The sequence below is a fragment of the Anopheles funestus genome, chromosome 2RL (assembly GCF_943734845.2).
Source record: "Anopheles funestus chromosome 2RL, idAnoFuneDA-416_04, whole genome shotgun sequence".
NCBI classification, from domain to species: domain Eukaryota; kingdom Metazoa; phylum Arthropoda; class Insecta; order Diptera; family Culicidae; genus Anopheles; species Anopheles funestus.
In genome coordinates, this window is record NC_064598.1 from 38,912,707 (window position 1) to 38,935,689 (window position 22,983).

The 22,983-nt window shown below is 39.3% G+C and overlaps 1 protein-coding gene across 24 annotated transcripts in view; it reads left to right on the top strand.

Annotated features, from left to right (window-relative positions):
* Window positions 1-22,983, top strand: part of LOC125763851 (voltage-dependent calcium channel type A subunit alpha-1) — an 82,295-nt gene that overhangs the window by 38,722 nt on the left and 20,590 nt on the right. For 12 of the 24 annotated variants that reach the window (XR_007418410.1, XM_049427438.1, XM_049427452.1 and 9 more), the window contains 21 exons: window positions 3,931-4,113; window positions 4,219-4,491; window positions 5,569-5,669; window positions 6,483-6,638; window positions 6,711-6,931; window positions 7,012-7,115; window positions 7,933-8,048; window positions 8,623-8,682; window positions 9,631-9,735; window positions 10,447-10,476; window positions 11,216-11,413; window positions 11,487-11,701; window positions 11,773-12,437; window positions 12,680-13,243; window positions 13,310-13,453; window positions 13,543-13,744; window positions 13,875-14,039; window positions 16,376-16,486; window positions 19,650-19,733; window positions 19,924-20,106; window positions 22,287-22,378. Coding sequence is in view for 23 of the 24 variants with exons in the window: in XM_049427438.1 (XP_049283395.1) it covers window positions 3,931-4,113; window positions 4,219-4,491; window positions 5,569-5,669; window positions 6,483-6,638; window positions 6,711-6,931; window positions 7,012-7,115; window positions 7,933-8,048; window positions 8,623-8,682; window positions 9,631-9,735; window positions 10,447-10,476; window positions 11,216-11,413; window positions 11,487-11,701; window positions 11,773-12,437; window positions 12,680-13,243; window positions 13,310-13,453; window positions 13,543-13,744; window positions 13,875-14,039; window positions 16,376-16,486; window positions 19,650-19,733; window positions 19,924-20,106; window positions 22,287-22,378 (3,972 nt within the window). In the remaining variant the exon portion in view is untranslated. Of the gene's footprint in view, window positions 1-3,930; window positions 4,114-4,218; window positions 4,492-4,700; window positions 4,802-5,568; window positions 5,670-6,482; window positions 6,639-6,710; window positions 6,932-7,011; window positions 7,116-7,373; window positions 7,490-7,932; window positions 8,049-8,622; window positions 8,683-9,630; window positions 9,736-10,446; window positions 10,477-11,215; window positions 11,414-11,486; window positions 11,702-11,772; window positions 12,438-12,679; window positions 13,244-13,309; window positions 13,454-13,542; window positions 13,745-13,874; window positions 14,040-16,375; window positions 16,487-18,259; window positions 18,371-19,649; window positions 19,734-19,923; window positions 20,107-21,054; window positions 21,147-22,286; window positions 22,379-22,983 lie in introns of all 24 variants that reach the window. The other 12 variants (XM_049427446.1, XM_049427461.1, XM_049427462.1 and 9 more) reach the window with 10 other exon arrangements.

Sequence of the window (22,983 nt, forward strand, 5' to 3'; positions counted from 1 at the left end):
ATCATTTTATTTCACCACTAAACGCCCTCACAAGGTGTCGGTGAGGCGCGACAGAAATCGTGCTATACGTGCCTTCACATAAAACCTACCTTGGAGAAGTCGTAATCATTACGCGTGGCAGTGAAAATAATAACGAACGGTTCGGCTATCAATCGTGCCCTAATGATGATCCGGAACCGGAGGAAAATCTATACCATCTTGGCACTTCCACTTTGCAGACGGTTCCCGGGGTGTGCGTGGGTCCTAAAGCCTTGCATCACATCGTCCATTTCGGGGTTGGGACGGTGTGCTAAAAATAGATCGGTTCGAGGTTTCGATATTGTGCATTTCTCTCGCATACCAACGCTACACGGTGACGCAGACCGAATGTTCGGCGAGTCGATCCTCCCGGTGGAGGGGTTGAACGTGCGAGTGCTGGATTTAATGTGTGTGAGGAAAATAATTTTCCAAAGCACCACCACCACCATTCGGTCGCATTGAATGGTGGGCTAGCATGTTGCTTCGGGCTTGGAACTGACGCAGGGCGAGCTGTATGTCTTGTTTAGCAGCCATCCTTCGAACTTAATACGGTCTGGCACTTGAGCCGCGAGCGGTACAGCGTCAGACTTGTTTATGTGTTGACTTATCGATTATTGCATACGGTACCCGGTTTGGATGGCAAAAAAAGGTGGATATACCATTATTATTGCCGCGCATTCTATTTACAGTGCCGTGTTTCCATAGGTCGGCACATTAATATTTCCCGTTCGAAACGTCCACCAACACACCGGTTTGATCGGTTAGCGTTTTTTTCTTGCTTCTTTTATGAAGCCACACCATTATTGTTACCATAACCATTTCATAGCGGGACAAGTGTTTGTGAAGGCTTTCCCTACGTACGTGTTGTTGTCCTGTTGGCGGGGGCGCGTTTGAAACGTGTGAGGACCGAGTGACGTAATCGTGTGCATACATAATTTAGAGAGACAGTTTTGTCTAACCCTGTTTCGCCGACCAAGAGTGAGCTTTACCGGCTTAGAATTGATTGTTTTACTGCCACCACTATGACGTGTGATGCGGTGTCCTGCGGTTCGAAGTTTATGTCAGTTTTGACGATTTTATGTCATATCGTATGATTTCGTACCCTTTCCATAGCCGAATGTCTGTTTGGTACCGGGCATGTAGCATGTCCGGAAGGGTGGTAAAGGAATACATTACTCGTTTGAATGTTTTATACGATCCGTTATCCGGTGACACCCTGTGACGCGTGTAGCATGGAAAACCGTACCAAATCCACCACCGGATTTGGCGACCCAAATCTTCAGGTGAATTAAGTGCTTGTAAGGTTAAATATTTCGACCAAAAAAAAAAAAAAAAAGAAAAACGCTCCCTTAAACGGGCACCTGTTTTTGGGTAACGACACCCGTGGGTCCACGGGGCACGAATGAACGTACCATGAAGGACATCACAATTTATGGTAAGCACGGATTGCTTCTGGTGGATTGAAGGTAGCAGAAATTGTGTATTCACCTGAATTTATGTTGATTTCATGATACGCGATCGTTACGCCGTGTGGCACTAAACAGTGCCGGAAATGACAAACAAGCGTACCCTTCCAATGTGAAGCGATACCCGGTTTTTTTTTTACCGTTTGGTGGCATCATCGCGAGTATAATTTACTCACTTTCGTTGCTAATCGTAATTTTTAGCGACAGTCAACGTTGCTGCAGTGTCACGCAATGTAGTTTGGTCCTTTTTCGAACCACGCGCGTTACTCTGTTGGATCGTTTCACGCGCAACAGTTGATAACCGCCGTACGGTTGGGGAATAACACACTGACATCAATCATCGTTCGAGGGCGAGGTCTCTGTCACGGTAGCGTAAATGGTGCGATTAGTAAGCAACTTCCTGGGTACGGGGTGAAGTGAAGTGTACGCTTGATACACAGGACAAGAAACGAAATGGTACATTTGAAGAAAGAATGGATATGGTCAATTACATTTCTCATGCCCATACTCCATAGAAGCTGCTTCCGGGTTTTATTCTTTTTTAAGAATTACTAATGTGTAACGGATTACTCAACATGTGTAAGTGAACAAAACAAGTTTTATGGAACTAGTTTCTCCGTGTTTTTTTTTTTTTAATTTAGGTTATTTTTAGAGTATTCTGCACCTGATAGTATGCAATCTATAACTTTCTAAATTTATTTAATGTTTAAATAGTGATTTGATGTTTAATTTGCATACTGTCAGGCGCATTGTTTCCCAAGAGGGAAATCATCTTCAAATGTGATGTTTCATTCAAACCGCAACAACTTAAAATGACTGCTATATTAATCGTAATTCAGTATTATTTGGTTTGTAAATAAAAGTGTTCCATAAATGCTCAATTACACGATACATATTCAAGAGTGCTTTTATGAAAATTACATTTATATATTTATGGAATAGTACTATAGTATCATCCTCTCAACGAATGTATTATATGGCTTTATGCAGTTGTATTGTGTACAACAGTTGAGTTCAATGCTAGTCATAAAAATCAATAAAAATTAATCATAAATCATTGCAATGCTTCAAGTGAGATATCTGACAAGAGGACACAATTCACGTTCCAACCAGCAAGGATACCACGGAACAGAGTATTGTTGGCTACAGCACGCTTTGGAACCTCTCGTGACTGATGCCCATATCCGTGGTTCGTTCTAAATCTCGCACACTGTCCATGTGCCGGTTTTGCTTCACCTCGTCGAGTACGTGGTTTCGCGTAATGGTTGTTGTGATTTGTATCAAGGGAACAAAACACCACCAGCCATCGGTGGTGTGGTACGTTTTGCTTCGTGCTAGAGGAACAAGGTTTCAAAATAACAGGCATAGGTAGAGGTAGGAGCGTCTGGACATGCTGCGCTTGTTTGTAAGCAAAGGTTTCGCAATTTGCAACTTGTTTGAATCGAAACAAATGACTCCGGCTTTATGGCCTCGGGCGTGAAACTTGCGTGATCTGAGCAAACAAAGCCATCCATTCGCGTATTTGCTGGCTATACTAGCGACACTAAACGATGGTTCCGTAGCGTAAAGTAAAACCGTTCATCTCGAGAGTACGTAAGAAAGCGTACAGTAAAGGTGCAGTCGTCTGCAATAGTAAATTGAACGCTATCCCAGCGGCCATTTGTGACCCAGTTCCGTTTCCGCCTGCCTTGCGCGGTTGATGAACTTTTATGGCGGACTGGCAAGCTTCAGCTAGGAAGCGTAAAGCATCATTCTTTCCGTTCGCCGAGCGCATCCGGTAAAGGCGTAGCGAGTTTGCATACATGCCTGCAACTCATCGCTGCAGCCATTGTTCGCCCGTGTTGCCTTTGCCTGTGTCTAAATTTATCTTGCACAGGTCCGGTGCAAGCTCGGTACTGGTAATAGCGTCGACTAACGAAGTGCCGCATCCTCAGCAACAGCAACCGTCTGATTATGTGGGCTTTTGGGTCCCCCGATGCTGATGAGCTGTACTTTCTTTCATCAGAAAAAGGCTGACTGCTGCTGCACATCATCATGATGAACGGGGGCGTTTACGTACCTGGGCGGTGCTTGAAGCATTCGACCTGATTTAATGCAAGCTGAACTATTGGATTGTACAAAGCTTCCGGATAAAGAAGCAAAGAAAGCTGCAATCAATCTGATGATGGGATGATCAGAGTACAAGTGGGTGAGGTAATCTCTGATTTACTGCAACAAAGAGGTATAGCATTAAGATTTGATACGATTTATTTTTTAATTCAAACTAAAATATGTAAAAGCTGATTTTGAATGACTTAAAGAGTTAACATTGTGTTCAAGAACTTAAACCAGATAAGTAATATAATTGGGAATATGCGACTACTACTACTACTACTACTACTACTCTGCTTCATTTCTTCATCTCTAAACTAAATCACATTTCTTGTCTATGAATAATATCTTACAGGTTAGCTGCGGCTCAAGAAGCGGCGCTCGCAGGTCAGACCTCGAACGGGACACAGTTTGGACGCAAAGGAGGCCACTATTTAGCTGATAGAATGGGTGGCCCCAGCAGTCAAGGGGGTCAGCCTCTGGCTGGAGGCGGACCCACCTCGTTATTTATTTTATCAGAAGACAACATCATTAGAAAGTAAGTAACACCGGACCGGAATGGGTCGTAGTATGATAATCCAAAATGGCAACTGGTTTCTAAAATTGTGCGCACCCAATTTTCAATGCTCCAAAATTCCGCCAGATACACACGATTCATAATTGAATGGCCTCCGTTCGAGTACGCTGTGCTGCTGACAATCATTGCCAATTGCGTGGTATTGGCTCTGGAGGAGCACTTACCTCATGGGGACAAGACGATACTTGCTCAGAAGCTGGAAAAAACGGAAGCATACTTTTTGGGCATCTTTTGCGTCGAAGCATCACTGAAGATCCTCGCCTTAGGGTTTGTTATGCACAAACACTCCTACCTCAGGAACATATGGAACATAATGGATTTTTTCGTCGTAGTTACGGGGTAAGTAGGTGGGGGGTAGGCTGGCAGCCTGGTTTTTCATCGGGAAGCAGACCATTTTTCTACAATTTGCAGGAAAGCTTCTAAGCTTCGCTGGAGAAGCTGCGTTTCTTTTCCACCATCATTTTTTTTGTTTTTACATAGGATTTCTTTAAACTCGCTGCATGTCTTATAAGCCCTGGATTAAAATGCCACTTTATTCATTCGCACAGTTCAATGACTATTTTTGCTGAGGCCAACGTTGATGTTGATTTGCGAATGCTTCGATCATTTCGTGTTTTGCGGCCACTTAAGCTTGTTTCAAGGATTCCAAGTAAGCGAAGATGCCGGTGTTTGCGTTTTCGTCACTGTCAATTAATTCTAGCAAAAAAAACCATAGTTCTTCTAGTGGCCAGTTATAGTGCTAGACAAGTACAGTGTTTCACAAATCTTTTTTACCAGTCGCGCGTGTATTGTTAGCGCTCGTCGGCCGAGTGGTTGACGAGTGCCGCATTTATTTGCTACTAGTTTGTGTTGCTCTTACTGTACAGCGATTTGTCCTTTTATTATACGCTAGGAATAGTACCTAGGATGTAGTGGTTTTAGTTAAGCAGCCCAGCGCAACGCTAGCGACCGTCAGATTGTGCCGTCATTGTGCTCGAATCCACAACTAAGTATGTCAAGACCTGCTGCTGATACGCAAAATCCATCGTAAACCGAAAGCATCGACAAGGTTACAGGAAATTGACCTTAATAGGATCAGACCCACTGGTCTGGCGGAGGAGGTCAAGTGCGAAACAAATGAAATGCTTGATTTCGTTCGGATACGTTTTTTTTTGTCGGGCAGTCGTAAAAATTTCCATAATGTCGATATTTCCGTCAGCTGAAACACTTGATCATCAATGAAGCGGGTTCCTTTGAAGGCTGCGGTATATAGAACAAAAATTAGGCAACCATGCTGTACCGAAGCGTGCTACATAAATCTTAGTACAGCCCAATTAACTTCGCTTGCGCTTCATACCTTAACTAGGCTTTAACTCATTTTCCTCTCCAATGTCTGAACTGATCCTTAATTCATTGGGATTGCTCTTGTTTTGCTAGATTCATCACATTGTTCCCCCAAAAGGGACCGGAAGTAGATCTGAGAACACTAAGGGCGATCCGTGTGTTAAGGCCCTTAAAATTAGTTTCTGGAATTCCTAGTGAGTAGTCAACTAGCTGCCGACGCTGTTGGCAAACGTAGCAATAGTAAATGTTGTGTTCAATAATTTTTTAACTTGATTTGTAGATCATAGTAATATTTCTATATTTTAGATTACTCATTAATTCTAGAGAGAGTTCATTTTCGAGTAATTGACAATACAGAATCAGTAACCTTGTTTAAGTATTAAAATGCATGTAATATTTTAATTGATATTTTTCAAGTATAGCGTTACTTTTGGAGAGTGTTTTAGTTTTACTTTTATTACTTAACCCGAAGATATGCAATATCAATTTTTTTCCGTCAACCTTCCAACAAAAATTAATCATGCGACAAAATATATTGCAAACCTTCAGACGTTGAGCTTGAAGGTGGACGTTTTACGATTACACCCGTAGAGTTGATTATATTTTCCAACAACATAAAATAGTTTTGACATTTTTATACCATTCAATAAAATTCAGCAATAAATTTGAATCGTAAATTAGTTACGCATAGTTGAGTTTAAGAATTTTTTTATAGTATCATTAGTAGTAGTTTAGGTTTGTAAATCATTTGTTTAACCTTGTTAAAAATCACAAAATGAAATATAAAATTACATCACATCCTTCAGAATTTAAAAACTTTCTGCGTTTGAAAGTTTCGCCTAAAAGTATGCAATAAGCGTGCCAAAATATCATCACTAACAACTGTTTTGTTATTTTTAACAAGAACCTATTTAGCTGTCTAGAAAGAAGAATCGTAAATACAATGAAAAATACTAACGCATCGTTCTGCTCTTCCTTTCTGCACATCCATTTCTGCGTCCGTCCAGGTTTACAAGTAGTCTTAAAATCAATCATCAAAGCCATGGCGCCATTGCTGCAGATAGGATTGTTGGTCTTGTTTGCAATTGTTATCTTTGCAATCATAGGCTTAGAATTTTACTCCGGTGCGCTGCACAGGAGTTGTTATAGCTTAGAGGATATCTGTAAGTATTAGGCGCTACACGTTATGACCCAATTTACCCCCATTTACATCGTACTTGCGTGCGTCGTTGCAGCTCAAATAGTGAAAGAGGGCGAATTTCCTACGCCTTGCAATGCAGATAACGATACGATAGCACCGACCGGTGCGTATGTCTGTAACAGCAGCGACAGCACCTGCATTGAGCAGTGGGAAGGACCCAACTTTGGCATCACTAGCTTCGATAATATCGGTTTCGCCATGTTAACCGTATTTCAATGCATCACCATGGAGGGCTGGACGGCGATACTGTACTGGGTAGGAGTTATCTTGCTGTACGCATTGCTGGTGCGGTTTCACTAACCTTAGTGTCTTCCCGATTTTTCCTTCACCACCAGACAAACGATGCGCTCGGTTCGACGTTTAATTGGATCTACTTCGTGCCGCTCATCGTGCTGGGGTCCTTTTTCATGCTTAATCTAGTTCTCGGTGTGCTCAGCGGGTATGTATATCGTTTCGCAAAAAGGGCGGAAAACGCGCTTACCAGCGCCGTGGACCAACGGCCAATCTTCAACCGGCGGCTTTTGCGTGGATGATTGTTACTGTATTTTACTATACGTTCGATCTTGTTGTATTTGTTATTCTTTTCAAATTTATATTCACAAAACATTTACGTACCTTTTTATTTGATGTAATGTGCCAATTGTGTGCCTCTTCCCTTTCACCTGGTTTACGTCCCGCCTCCGCGGCTCCACGGCAGAGAGTTTTCCAACGAAAGAGGACGCGTTGAGCGACAGGCTCAATTTCACAAGTGTCGCTCCAGGCAAATGTTTGTCGAAGCAATGACATCCTATCTCGACTGGATTACTCAAGCAGGTTTTAAAATTGATTTTTCTCGATTTCCCGAACCAGATCCGCCGGCTTCGCGTAGCACGCTCGAACGATCTGCCTGTTTACCCAAAATAAAAAAACCCCCTCGCCTTCCCACCCCACCCTGTTTCCCGTATGTTTTGACCCCAACGAAACCCGTTTTAGTTGATTCCTGTCTTTAGTTTGTACTTGTACATCCCCTGCCCTGCTCTTACAGCAGTATGCGTTTACGACAGCCAAGGAAATATATTTATTTGTTTTTTGAACAACTTCCGTTTTTTTGTTGTATGTGCCGCGCTTTAAAAAAAATGAACGCAATCCGCTAGCAATCGTATAACCACCGGTCGGAAATCTTTATTTCGCTTATCTTATGTTATATATTTATTGTTTGTTTTTGTTTTACTCTCCTTTCTATTTCAACCATTTATCTCCCGATTTTCCTCCCGTAGAGAGTTTGCAAAGGAGAGGGAAAAAGTAGAAAACCGCCAAGAGTTTCTGAAGCTACGTAGGCAACAGCAGCTAGAAAAAGAACTAAACGGCTACGTCGAGTGGATTTGTAAAGCGGGTAGAGTATTGCTATTGTTTCGGCTTGTGCATGAACATCCTGTTCGAACAACTCGTCCCACTCATCAGCATCCTTCCCTTTTGCCTCGAAAGAAAGGACATACGAGGGCACAAAACACGCCCTGAAATGGGGGTGTCCCTTATCCCAGGCGTCCCACCGAAGCGGCAACATGCGCTTCGGTTCCTTCCCTCACACCGAACAGTACACCCCCCCAATTGCACGTCATCCAAAAAAAAATCCCCGAGAATCTTGCACGAATTCCTATCCCATTTCGGCTCGCAACCCCGTACCCATGTCCTACGTACGCTGAGCGACTGCGGAGCGCCTACTAATTGGCTTACTAATTACTCTCGCCATTTTATTCTCCCATTTCAACGACACCCATTGCAACTCTCGATACACACGAACACATACACAAACACACACACGCATATTTATTTCGCCCGTTCGTGCGTATGTGCCGCCCATCTTGGACCATCCGTATCATGACCTCCATCTGGAAAATGGAACAATCCGTCATCTTGCTCCTCCATACGGCACATATACACACACACACACACGCACAACAAAACAGAGGAGGTAATTCTGGCCGAGGAGCGCACCACCGAGGAGGAACGGTTGCACATTATGGAAGGTTCGTAGCCCATTGTATGTGATAGCCCTTTTGTGGTAAAGACACATTTCTGTTTACGCTTCATATCCCGTATCATCGTACATCGATTCTTTGCCCTGTATCGAAGCGCACGAATACAATTAAACTGCATCCGCATTTCATTACGGGTCGGGTACGGAACGGTATGAATTATGACATCGGATAGTGCCGGTACGGTTCACCGCACCACATGAAACAATGCAGGAAAAATAGAACAAATCTACCGCATGCTCATGTACCCCCAAGTTCTTCCAACTCCCCTCTTTTTTGCCCTGCACTATCTGCCCCAGTGTTCGTTTCGGTGGAGAAACTCACTTCATCTCCGAGAAATTGGACACCTGCCACCGGGACGACACGTGTGCCGTATGCGCTGGTATTGCACAAACAAATACCAAAAACCCCCCGCGGTATACTTCGCATGCGCTACCCGCAGTGCTCCAAACCGATGGCAAGCGACCGCTTGCAATGCTGTGCCACATCGGGAAGGAACAGCGATGGGTTTACTTACCACCTACACTATCACCGACACCGAATGAACAACAGCCGGGATGAACTGCGGCCGTGAACGAAGCATTTCCGCGAGTGTTCACGCTTATCACGTGAGCCTGTGCTCGTGGAAACCGTTTCCGGGCGAACGTGTGTGCGTGTTGTTATTGAGTGCGCGGGAAAAACTCACCCTTGCGGGTGCTTCACAACCAAGAGACTGAGAGAGAGAGAGAGAGAGTGTGTGTGGCGCATTGAAGCTGATTGTCAGATGGGACAAACAAAAACTAGTTTAGAGCTATGCCATCCATAACATCTGGTTTTGTTATTTCTTTTCACCTATTTTTGTTGCTACATTTAAAGCTCACTTGAATAATGCAATTTTCCTTTACCTTCTATGTGCAACGCTGCGTTATGAATGGCTGCCCAACCCAACCAAAAACACAGCCCGGAGACGTGCTGCGGCCAAACGGAAAAAACTGAAAAATCTCGGCAAATCTAAATCGACAGACACCGAAGAGGATGATCCGGATGATGATTGTGGTGATGACGGTAACTTGATGATTTTTCTCACAAGGGTTATCTTTGTTTCCCGTTATTACTGTCAGCATTACACACATACAAAACACAGCACTTACAAGAAATTGACTTTGTTTAAGCGACAAACAAACTGTTAGGAAGGTCGTAAAGTGATAATTTTTTTATGTAGCATGTTCATTTTGAGCAATTTGTTGATAACTTCGCCTAAAAGTATGCAATTTGAATATGGATGTTTCCTAACAGTGACTTTGTTGCTAACTTTATTTACCTTTCTGTATAAGGCAATCATCTCAAAAGTACATATGCAACCATATACAAATATACACAACAACATAATCAACAAAACCGCACAACAAACCCAACATACACAACAAAACACCCTGTGCAGTACGATATCTGCAAAAAATGTGTTCTATCCATGTCTGTGATCGTGTTTCGTTTCTATTGGTTTTCTGTTTTTGGGTGTTACTACTACTCTAATACTCTGTTCCTATCTGTCTGTTTGTTTGTTTTCTACTTGTGTCCCGTTTGTTTGTTGGGTTTTCTTCATCTATCTTTTCTATTTCATGTTGCATGCACTGTATCCCCATCGTCACGCGATCTGTCTCACAACGCTGTGCATTAAATGCCCACTGAATTAAAAATAAAACATTAAAAAAAAATAAAACAAATGTTACAAAATAAACGCAAAACAAAAATTCTTCATATGACTTCCACGCGCAGTGTTTGTTCCAAAGCGCAAGAAAGGTAAAGGTACGGATGTGTCATTTATTTCACAAAACAGTTTATGTAGCTTCTTCGTAGGTGCTAGTGCATAATATGTGCTATATACTTTTTTCTTTACCGTAAAAGCTAATGTAAATGCCAATGGCTTGTTTGGGAAACGCTGACGTACTGGGCAAAAGGTTTGCAATTATTAAGCAATGCTTGTAGCAAAACTTCCATACATGGGAGTGCGATCTTCAAAGAAATGAATATAATTTGGCTTTAATTTGTAGACATTACAATGTAAGGTAGGCTACAATTAAGGTAAAGTAGGTCAAATTTCAAATGTAAAAGAAGTTGATTCAATTTTAGCATTCTGCAGAAGTAAAAAGTAAACTTTTTCATAAAAGTACTATTCATTCGAAGATGAACGCTCTAAGCCTGAATGTATGCAATACGGATTTTTTAGACTTTAAAATCAAAAATTTTATACCAAATTGCATACATTCAGGAACACATTCTAATAGCTCATATTAGAGAAATTTAATTAAAATCGATTCTGGTGCTTCCTTACTTTATTAGGGCCTATTACTGTGCTTTGTAAATCAAAAACACTTTAAAATAATAATTTACATTTCAGTTTGTATCGTACACATTTTATTTGCTATCATTCACTAACAATTGTCGACTATAATGAAGTAGATTTTATCTCTGCCTCGCTAGCCAGTAGAACGGACTTTACCACCCATTCTCAATGCTAATGCAGTGATTTTCTTTATTCTTCCAGGATATCTTAAAGCCAAAGTGAAAACGCAGGGAAAATGTAAAGGATTCTGGCGAGCGGAGAAGCGATTCCGGTTCTGGATTAGACACACGGTGAAAACGCAATGGTTCTACTGGTTTGTCATAGTGCTGGTATTTTTCAACACCGTCTGTGTGGCGGTTGAACACTATGGACAACCGAACTGGTTAACACAGTTTTTGTGTAAGCATTTGTAAACAGCTACTCACTTTATATGATTTATGGCATAATTTAACGGTCTCTTCTTGCCTTCCAGATTACGCGGAGTATGTGTTCCTCGGACTATTCATGATGGAGATGTGGATCAAGATGTATGCACTAGGGCCAAGGATTTACTTTGAATCATCATTCAACCGGTTCGATTGTGTCGTCATCAGTGGTTCAATATTCGAAGTGGTGTGGTCTGAAGTGAAGGGAGGATCGTTCGGTTTGTCTGTGCTGAGAGCATTACGATTATTGCGAATATTTAAGGTAAGGTTATTGCGGCAGATGTAAACTAATGTCAGAGAATATGTACACCCTGCGGATATGCTCTGTTCTAGGTCACCAAATACTGGTCCTCGCTGCGTAATCTTGTCATCTCGCTGCTCAATTCAATGAGATCCATCATTTCGTTGCTGTTCTTGTTGTTCCTGTTCATACTGATCTTCGCACTGCTCGGCATGCAGCTATTTGGTGGTCAGTTCAATCTACCGGATGGTACACCGCCGACGAACTTCAATACGTTTCCGATCGCACTGCTAACCGTGTTCCAAATTCTCACCGGTGAAGATTGGAATGAAGTCATGTATCAGGGCATTGAATCGCAGGGCGGTCACAAGAAGGGCATGATCTACTCGCTGTACTTCATCATTCTGGTGCTGTTCGGTAACTACACGTTGCTAAACGTATTCTTGGCTATCGCTGTCGATAATTTGGCCAACGCGCAAGAGTTAACTGCCGCCGAGGAGGAACAGCTTGAGGAGAACAAGGAAAAACAGCAGATGGAGCTGGACAAGGAAATGGAGGCACTGCAGATGCAAACGGACGGTTCGCCGCCACGCGTTGAAGTGTCGTCTCCATCGCCCACGAGAGGTAATGGAAGCAGTGGTAGCACGAAGGGAAAGAAAAAGGACGAAGACAAGGAGGAGGACGATGATGACATACCGGATGGGCCGAAACCGATGCTGCCATACTCATCCATGTTTGTGCTGTCTCCAACTAATCCGTAAGTAGCTGAACTACGTATGTTACGTCTGAAGTTGTATGAAAAAAATTTTCGCTAATCGTCGAGGATTGTCTGCCAACCATATCTTGATGAGCGTAAAAGTATAATAATGTACAAAATTGCATACCTTCAGGAGTTCCTTACGTACTAATGCACGCCATAATGTTTTGAATAGTGGACATGTACCACCATTTCTGTACATGGGAACGTGTGATACAATTTCCTTTTTAATTTCTTTCCAGTATACGTTGTGCGGCTCATTGGGTAGTAAACTTACGGTACTTTGACTTTTTCATCATGGTCGTCATCTCACTGTCATCGATCGCACTAGCCGCCGAGGACCCGGTCGAGGAAGATTCGCCACGCAACAAAATACTCAACTTCTTCGATTACGCCTTTACCGGCGTGTTCACGATCGAGATGTTACTAAAGATCGTCGATCTCGGTGTGATACTGCACCCGGGCAGCTATCTGCGCGAGTTCTGGAACATTATGGACGCCGTCGTCGTTATCTGTGCTGCCGTCAGCTTCGGCTTTGACATGACCGGCAGCAGTGCCGGTCAGAACCTTTCCACAATCAAATCGTTACGGGTGTTGCGCGTGCTGCGTCCGCTGAAAACAATCAAACGTGTGCCAAAGCTGAAGGCAGTGTTTGATTGTGTTGTCAACTCGCTCAAGAACGTCATCAACATCCTGATCGTTTACATACTGTTCCAGTTCATCTTTGCCGTCATCGCGGTACAGCTGTTTAATGGGAAATTTTTCTACTGCACCGACGACAGCAAACATACGAGCGAAGAGTGCAAGTGAGTAGACGGAAATGTGTGCAATCTTTGTATAAACCCGTGTCTCATGCGTTGTTCCACTTCCAGGGGGCACTTTTTCGTGTACGATGGTGCTGATCAACTGCCACGAAGAGAACCAAGGGAGTGGAAGACACAAAGCTTTCACTACGACAATGTGGCAACCGCCATGTTAACACTCTTTGCCGTACAAACGGGCGAAGGCTGGCCTCAGTATGTTCACAAACATTTCGAATAATTTCTTCTTTGCAACTTTGGTTTTCACCTTCTTTGATGAGCTCTGCTCTTTTTTGTTCTTTCAGAGTGCTTCAAAACTCGATGGCCGCTACCTACGAAGACAAGGGTCCAATCCAAAACTTTCGTATAGAAATGTCCATATTCTACATAGTGTACTTCATAGTGTTTCCATTCTTCTTTGTTAACATATTCGTGGCCTTGATTATCATTACATTCCAAGAGCAAGGTGAAGCGGAACTACAGGATGGTGAGATAGATAAAAATCAGGTAAAAAGAACCTCATCCCGTTACTATTTTCTCTGTGCTGCAGCAGTAGAATGATAGGGAAACAAATTTTATTGAATAATTACTATCTTTATCTTTTTTTTTCGATATGAATCGTCTTATTCATTTTCAGAAATCGTGCATAGACTTTACGATAGGTGCTAGGCCTCTGGAGCGTTACATGCCAAACAAGCGGAATAGTTTTAAATACAAGGTGTGGCGCATCGTCGTCTCGACGCCATTCGAGTACTTTATAATGATGCTGATCGTGTTCAATACGTTACTGCTGATGATGAAGGTGCGTATATCGTTCCGTAGTTGTTCCCCGTTCTTATGTTCCAACTTTAATATCCCCCCTCTTGTGGAAGAACGTCCCTCTCCCGGCCCCTTGTACGGTGCAACTAACTGAAGCTCTCTTTCAATTTAGAGGAAACATCGTTAATCTTATTGCTTTTAAAAGATATGCAGTTTGAGTGAATTAATTTTCCAAACCCCAATCCCAATCTACGATTCTTCCATTGGACGGATGGTTTCAAAACATATCCTTTCGATGGAATTGTTTGGCTTTCAGGGCGAAAAACGAAAATGTTCTACTCGTCAATGCAAAACACGCTCAATGCAGTACATACACATAATGAAATGTAAATAATAGGAACTGTCCAACATTTCCTTACCCACTCTGAGTAAACTAGCTCAGCCTGTATTGTGATGATAGGGAAAACAGTTCACAGTTTGATATCTCCGTTGAAGTGTAGCTATGGTTTTTCTTTACTTTTAACTATTGAGTTAGTTACTGTTTGTTGTTTCTTATTTAATGTTGATCTTTTTTTTCTCATTACGTTCGTGCACGTTTTGTACAGCATGATTTGCCGTAAACGTTTGTGGTGATATTGTGCACTGTTTTTGTTTACGCATGTATTTTCTGTTTACTTTTGTTTTCTCTTATTTACTTTCTTTATGTAGCGTTTAATACACGATTTTGCATGACTTTCCCCGTGTTCTATGTAAATACGTTTCATTGCCTGTTTTATGTTTTCTGCATGTGACAAATCGTTAAAAAAATATTTTAAAAAAAGAATTAAATAAATTAAAAATATTAAATTAAAAAATTATAAAAAAACAAAAGATACAAAAAAGTCATTAAAAGTAAAAAAGTAACGCAACAGCAATTATTCTAAACTTAGCATTCAGTTGCATAGAGAATCGAATTGGAGAATAAGTAAACGCATGTGTTGCATTGTACAACGAATGTATAATTTGTGTTATATTTGTTTTAAAAAATTATTAATATGAAAATTTTATATTGCTGTCTCAGCATGGTGTAATTTAATTTACTATAATTTCGTATTGGAATATTGGAATGTGCATTTCTGTGTGTTATGTCGCTATAAAGTGTTAAATAATCACCACTACAAAAATATCACGTTCCTTGTTAATGTTTGCCTGCGATTGTTAATACAAATGTATTTTTTTGTTGTGTTTTGTATTGTGAATGCATTTTGCACCTGTGTTTGTTTTCGTTTCTTCCTTTATTCTATGTTTGAGTCTGTGTGTGCACGTTGCTGTTGAATGCACCAGACGATCAACGTACTGATCAGGATCGTTGTTGGCTTTTGTGGTTTCACAAACTGTCTTTCCTTATTGGCATGATAACTGTAAGCTGCACTTCCGTCACCCTTGTCAAACTTTGTCGCACCGATGTATCCTTCCTATTTGTCCGAATGCATTGCGATCCGTCAAACGTTGGGCACCCTTCATCTGTTCGTGCACCTGCGTCATCTATTTACGAGCATGTTTCCACAAACATACACCTACACGGGCACGGCAAATGCATTTTCATCTTCCTGCACGTGATGGAACACGAGACCTAACGATTACAGTATCTCGTGGCCCTACTACCTTCAACTTTTATTGTACGTTTGTGTGAATGTTGCATCTGTATTGTGTTGTAAAAGTGCATCATAGGAATTGTGTTTTTTTCTTCTCGACATGTGACATTAATTACACAGTCATTCATTCATACACCGTTCAATTTCACTATCACAAACGTCATACACAACACTCCGAAACCATGACTGCATCATGTTGCGATATTTACCCGAGGTATGAATGTTTGTAATACCTGCGAATAAGCTTTTACAGAACCGTTTTTAACTGACTAAATTATGGACTTGTCTTTAGTATTCGCCACACCAGTTAATGTTCAATTTACCAATCGCTCTGAATGCATAATCTCCCTTTTTTGAGAGTCTGACCCTCAACTATTCTGTTAACAAGTTCAAGCAAATCAAAAAAACAAAAAAAAAACTGATCGCAAGAGCTTTTCACATTTATTTCAGGGCCTTTTCATTTTGGTTTCTTTAAAAGCAACTAAAAAAAAACAATTACAATTAATCATGTGTGTTCATGTTAAGCCCAGCGTTTTTTTTTTGTTGGTTATTCCAGTCCCGTTTTTGCTCCATATTAGCATTCAAATCTCTTCCCCTTTCTGCCCCTTTTCCACGTACCGTTCCTTCGGATGCTCTTTTGAATAATGTCAATTGTTTGATTTATTTTCTCTTTCGTGTCTACTGTGAATGTTTTCTTTCAATGCTCAAATTAACACAATCATTATACGACTTACCCTATGCGCAGTATCACAATCAAGGAAAAGAGTTTGAGAAATCGTTAAAATATCTCAACATGGGATTTACCGGGATGTTTAGTGTTGAAACGATACTGAAAATAATAGGATTTGGCGTAAAGGTGGGTATACTGGTATACGACGGACCGCTCATTGTGCGCGCAATGCAACCTTGGTTTGGTTTCAAATCTCAATGAGCTTATATTAATATGCATTTCGCTATAAACCATTTCTTCTGTTCTGTTTACACCATCTCACAATGCATACTTTTTTGTTTATGAAAAATCATCAAATTTTGTTTTTAAATATAAAAACAATTATTCATCATGACAGCAAAGGTTTGATAAGCTTCAGCGTGTTTGAATTGTCCTATAGAAAAACAAGGTAAGGGTTGCACGGCTTTTTATTTTCAACAGGAACTGTAAAACGTATTACAATGCAGCACCACATAGATCCTGACTTTGGTGAGTAAACTTAACTTTACTTTTGTGTGCTTAAAACTATTGAAATAAAATTTCAACAAAGATTCTCGAAGATTGTGCTGGGTAAGTATTTGCTTCACTACTTTTTATATACAGACATTTACTTAAATTTCTTATTTGAAGATCTTTTCAAACGATCATGAAGATTATCAAACCTGTGCTTTTGTAGGTTCAATGATATTTTTAATTTAATTTAAATAGTTTTGAATTTATAATTAATTTTAACAGGACAGATTATTAGCTTAGCTACTAGATTATTAAAATTTTGATAACAATTAGTATATCTACCTATTGTACAATGTAAAATTTTAAAGAATAATGTATACAACATTTAATTTTAAATTTAAATTAAATTTAAGATTAATTTAAACTCAGAATGTTAGTCTTTGCCAAAAGATTTCTCGAGTAAGCTAAATCGTTTCGGAAAAATATTTCTTTATTTAATTGATAATTGTTTTCCTATTTTAATTTATTTATTTTGTAAATAAATTTACATTTGATAAATAGTTTTTTTTTTCATTTAAATATATCATCCTCATAGGTTCATCGCATGCCAAATCAGTCGAATATAGATTAAAACTTATTAAACGTAGCATGAAATAAAGCAAGCCAACATATTATTTTAATATTACGTTCGTCGCTTTAGCATTGAAGTCACTGTACTCGTCGCATGAATCACTCGTCGCTCTCTTTATGCTGCATGTTTCACCAAGGTGGAGAAAGGATGGTTATTGAAATTTAATGTCAAAATCAAATTTGTTTTTAATCCAATTGAAAAAATTCATTATTGAAGAAAAACATTTCCATTCTCCATCTTAATACTTTTCCTTTCTGTGTTTCTTTGCCCGGTTGCATGTGCATGCCTCACGTATTGTATGCAATTTAGATGAATAGACATCTTGGGCATGGATATTGGCATGATGCATCATTCAACTCTTTTGTTAAATCAAATTCTAGCCTCACTGTCTTTAAAACTGCCCGAACAAAACCCGCACCACTGTTTTAATCAGCTCGAACGAAAACAGCTATCTACTCTGTGTCACCTTATCAATGTTTATGTTTCATTATTTTCTGCTGCTCTGACATTGGCTTCCTGTTTTATTTTCTTTTGTTTTCGTTGTGGTAAGGATGTCAAATTGCATGTTGTAAGTGATTGTTTCATTTTTATTTTCCTGGTTTTTGGCGGTATTTCTTTTCCTTTTCTCTGCAATTGGGTACTCAACGGATGATTTTTACTGGAAGTGAAAAGATCGGTATTTTTACGAGAAAACTTAAAGGAAGCTCTGAAGTGAAAAAAATGTTTGAAGCAAAATGAAAACCCCGTTAAATTATTAACCATCTCTACTTCCGTTCTAACAACTTAAAACATATCTACCAGATTTGCTGATTTGCCACCCCTGTTCCTTCCTGCAGTTTCACGATGCGCCAACGACTCTGATTGATATTCTGAGCTTCATGAATTTGGTATTCACGTTCTTCTTTTTACTGGAAACTATTATGAAACTTATCGCTTATGGATGTAAGGTTGGTACCAGCGTCACCATCAGCCGTCCGATGTATCATCAAAACAAAAACGAAACGCTCAAAGAATATCCCAACTTACCGAAGAAGGGCAATTCGTACTTGTGTACTTGTTTCATCTTATGTTGTTGCTTACTATGTATTATTAATATTTGATTTTCCGTTCACTGTGTCTTACTACTTTTTTCGTTTTGTCGTCGATGATAATCATAAACCTAACGACATGTTTGCTGTTTCTTACAAAACAAAAGGGCATAAACCGATAAACGATCATGCATTTTCTTCTTGCGTTTTAACCATCATGTACCGTGTATGTCAGAGGAAAACCAAAATCATTTAAGAAAACTTTTTTCTATTCCCGTTATATATTTTCTCACCCAAACCTTTCTTTCTCTGTCTCTCTTTCTCTCTCGTAACGCTGCTCGTAGTCGATCCATTTGCGCATTAGTAGTACTTCATGCCATTTTTGTCATAGAATTAAGTCTGATTATTTTTATTATTTCCTTCGCTATTTCGATCCTCACTATCATGTACGTTAGTTTTATTGGTAGTACGAAACAAAACAACAGGCAAATTAAAACAGGCAATGTGCATAGACAATGAACTATTGAACCGTTTTCCATATTTTACCTTTACAACTAACGTTTTTTCCCCTTTAAATTTATGTTATTCTATATTTCTGTACATTTTTCTACCGTTTCAAATATGTTAGTATGTTGGCTAGATCCGTTGGCTACATCCGGCCGGACAGACGATTAGGTTTTAGTTTAGAAGCAAAGCTCATTCAACGAAGCCTTTGTACGATTTTAGGTTCTGTTCGTATTGTATTCAAAGTTTTTCCCTTAATTATTTTCTCGTTTTTGTCAGCTATGTTTAATGCTCTGTTTCGGTTTCTTTTGCATATTTTTGCTTGATCTATTTTCACAACTACAATCTACTTTGTCGAACAGTATATCACTTCTACGTTTTAGTAGATGATGTAGTCATCGTGGAAGCAACCACTAGACAATAATTGATTGTTTTAATTTGTTTTTTTTTTCATTTTTTAATTTTTTGCATTTCTTCATTAATGATTAAGTTTGTATTTACATAACACAAATCATTCATTGAAATTACATTTCATCATGCTCATGAATGCACCGATTTTTAATTTAAATTTCATCTCATTTACTAATTTTTTGTATCATTCTTATTTTCTTTCTTTTTTCTTTTTTGAAAAACAAAACTCTACCACTAATCACATCGCGTGCATAAAACGCTGATTCTATTCCCTATCGAGCAGAATTTTTTCAAGGACCCTTGGAACATATTCGATTTTATAACAGTTATCGGAAGTATTATCGACGCTTTAGTTCTAGAATTAGGGGTAAGTAATTTGACGGTAGCAGCGTGATCGTTTTTTTCCTATATGTTCGTCAATGTACACACATAGTGCAGTTCTGCTGTGGGGTGTGATGTTCAAATAGTTCTATTGTTAATTAACTCATAACTTTTTCTTATTCTCTTTTCTTTCAATTTTCTTACTCTTCTGCCCGTTTTACTGCTTGCAATAACAGGAAAACTCCTTCAACGTTGGATTCCTAAGACTGTTTCGTGCCGCACGATTAATCAAACTACTGCGACAAGGTTATACAATACGTATATTACTTTGGACATTTGTTCAATCATTCAAAGCACTGCCATATGTCTGTTTGCTGATTGCCATGCTATTTTTTATCTACGCAATTATTGGCATGCAGGTATTTTTCTTCTTCGAATTTCGCCCATTAACTAATATTTAAATTTGTTTTACAAGTTTTAAGTTATATTTGGAAGATGGTTTTTATTTTCACTTTCTTTTTTTATTTGGTCGTTACGTAAAAACTTTTTAAAGCCACATTATTTGTTTATATTTTTTTGCTTTGATAAGGTTTTTTGATATGATGGTATGATTTTACATACCGTTTTTGTTTTCTTTTCTTTTATTAACTCGTTTTATAATTTTCTCTTGCAATCGCAATGCCAACAAACGCAAAAAAAAGTTTGTACTTTTATTAGCTACAAACAGGATGGGTCCGTTAGTGTTAGAATGTTTGTTCGTTTCGGATTTTCTTCTTTCCAGTTCTACTTAGAATAGTATAAAATAATCAAAATCCTTTTTTCTTTTTAGTTTTTCTTTACTCATTCACTTCTTTCAAATAGAAAAGTTAAAGCACCTAGTGCTTTCACAGATTTACTCGTGGTTTTTTTTCTTCACATATTTTAGCAGAGGCAAACGCCACTGATATCGCCTCTTTATTTTCATTGCCAGTTTTGAATAGAGCAGTTAATCACTAACAATTACGTTTTCTTTATTCATAATTGCTCGTGTTTTGAGAGTCAGCAAACCATCAGAAAACAGATAGAACATGTTACATTTACGTTACCTTTATCTTGTGGGGTTTTATGCAAAACCTAGATCTGCAGAAAGCATAGTGATAGGCATTTATTTACCAGTTTGTGCCAATATGTTTTGATTCTTGCGTCCCGTACTATCAAAATTTCACTACTTACAAACACAAAACGTGTTACCTACTACAATCCCAATTACATCGCCGACACCGGTTGACCGCCATCGTAAATCGTGGAATCGGAATACACCAAACGAACTGCGCCATCACACATGCCCATTGCTTACGCGCCTGTCCATCTGCCATACCTGGCTGCAGGTTTTTGGCAATATGAAGTTCGATCCCGACACCGCTCTGAACCGTCACAATAATTTTCAAACGTTTTTCGGCGCACTGCTGCTGCTTTTTCGGTAATAATTCCAACAAACCTGCCCCCAAAAATCCTACCCAAACCCACCGAAACCGAAAACCCTTTAGCAAACGATACACTGTATTGCCAATTTATAGGAAAAGTTGAGCTAAATGCGCATACGTATTGCACATTGTAACAATGCAAAACCAATATACACTCTCACAACAGAACTGACAATGCTACAAACAAACACATACACCGAAACCCTGTTAATTTCTTATAGTTGCAACCAACCAAAGGCAAGATGGCTGCTACACTTATTATGACTTTGAATATGAGTTATACAACTTCCTTCTTGTATGTAAATGTGTTTTTTAAATGGCGTACATTGCGTGTGTATGTGTGTGTGTGTGAGTTCCGGTAGCCGTTTAGATTATGGCGACTGCAAAACCATATAGATCCTACATAAAACCGTTGTGTACAGTTGGTGAGCATATACGGTCACAGTGGTTCAGTATTTTTGCGTAAGCTTCGAAAAGAGTTGCAGTAAGTGAACCCAACCTCCCAAGTCCTCTTAAGTATTGCTACTTGCAATTAATTATTTAATAAAAAACATAGACAAAAAGTATTGAAGTTTTGCCATGAAATTATTTTCCAACATGCCTCAAGCACAATGATCACAAAATAAAACCAAATTATAAATTTCAATACTTTTGCCACCTTAATACCCGTGTTTGGCATGTTGTACATATGTTGTCATTTGCAAACGAGTTAGACGAGTTCAAGTTCAAGTGAAATAGCGTGTTTAGTTATGTAGTTTATAGTGTTATAGTTTAAGCTACCATACATTACAGTATTTCTGTTTAAAATAGCAAAACGAGTTTAAAACTAGACAGACCCCGCCGTTTGAACCTCAACCACCCTTACTTCCTACGGATAATTTATTTTTATATAATATTTGCCCGATTTTTTGCTCATTTGGAAGCGATTTATTATTATCGTTTGATTTAATTTCTTGTATTGTAAATATACTTTGTGTTACCAACGCAAGTCGGTGTTTAAATTGCGAGGTTCGTCACTTGTGCGCTCATGAAGTCACTTGTAGCATTGAGCGAACGGCGCAATTTAAACGCCCCGTATGGTTGTCCTTCAATGCGCGTACGAGAAAACTATACCAACCATTTCCGCCTGAACTTAGGTATTTGGGAATATTGAGCTAGATCCTGAATCATCTATTACTAGACACAACAACTTCCGCTCATTTGTCCAAGGGCTGATGCTACTGTTCAGGTAGGTGTCCGATAACACTGCTGTCAAGTGATCAATAGCATAAGACATCATCTAGCCACAATGTATACTACAAGAATTATACTATAACTATGTATTCCACTACTACTACTACCTTTCACCTTACTACGAACTTTTAGCCGTATTATAAAAACGTCATCATTACTTATATTATTCTTCTACTATCAACACTTGTCAAAGCAAAGTTTTGTTATTCATGAAGATCTGTTAATATGTAACCTAGCCATTCTAATGAAAATAGTTTACATGAACTGCTATTGCAATATTTATTCACAGCAACAGATTACTCATTCACCATTTAGTCAAGAATATCAATAGAATAATATACGATTTACTAATAGTATTTGAAATATGAAAAACAAATACAGGTGGATTATATAAAAATGCATCATCAAAAGAGCACTAGTAGACTCACTCAGAACCCATCAAAATTCGCCATGAATAATTGAGCGATCGATCATGTAGTGTACTAATAAATTTATATTATTTTCATACACTAAGTCAAAAGTTGTGATCTGACCGTCTCATACTGTGAACTCAAATACAATTTTTTGCGATTTAAGTGATTCTGTTTGTGGCGATTTTGC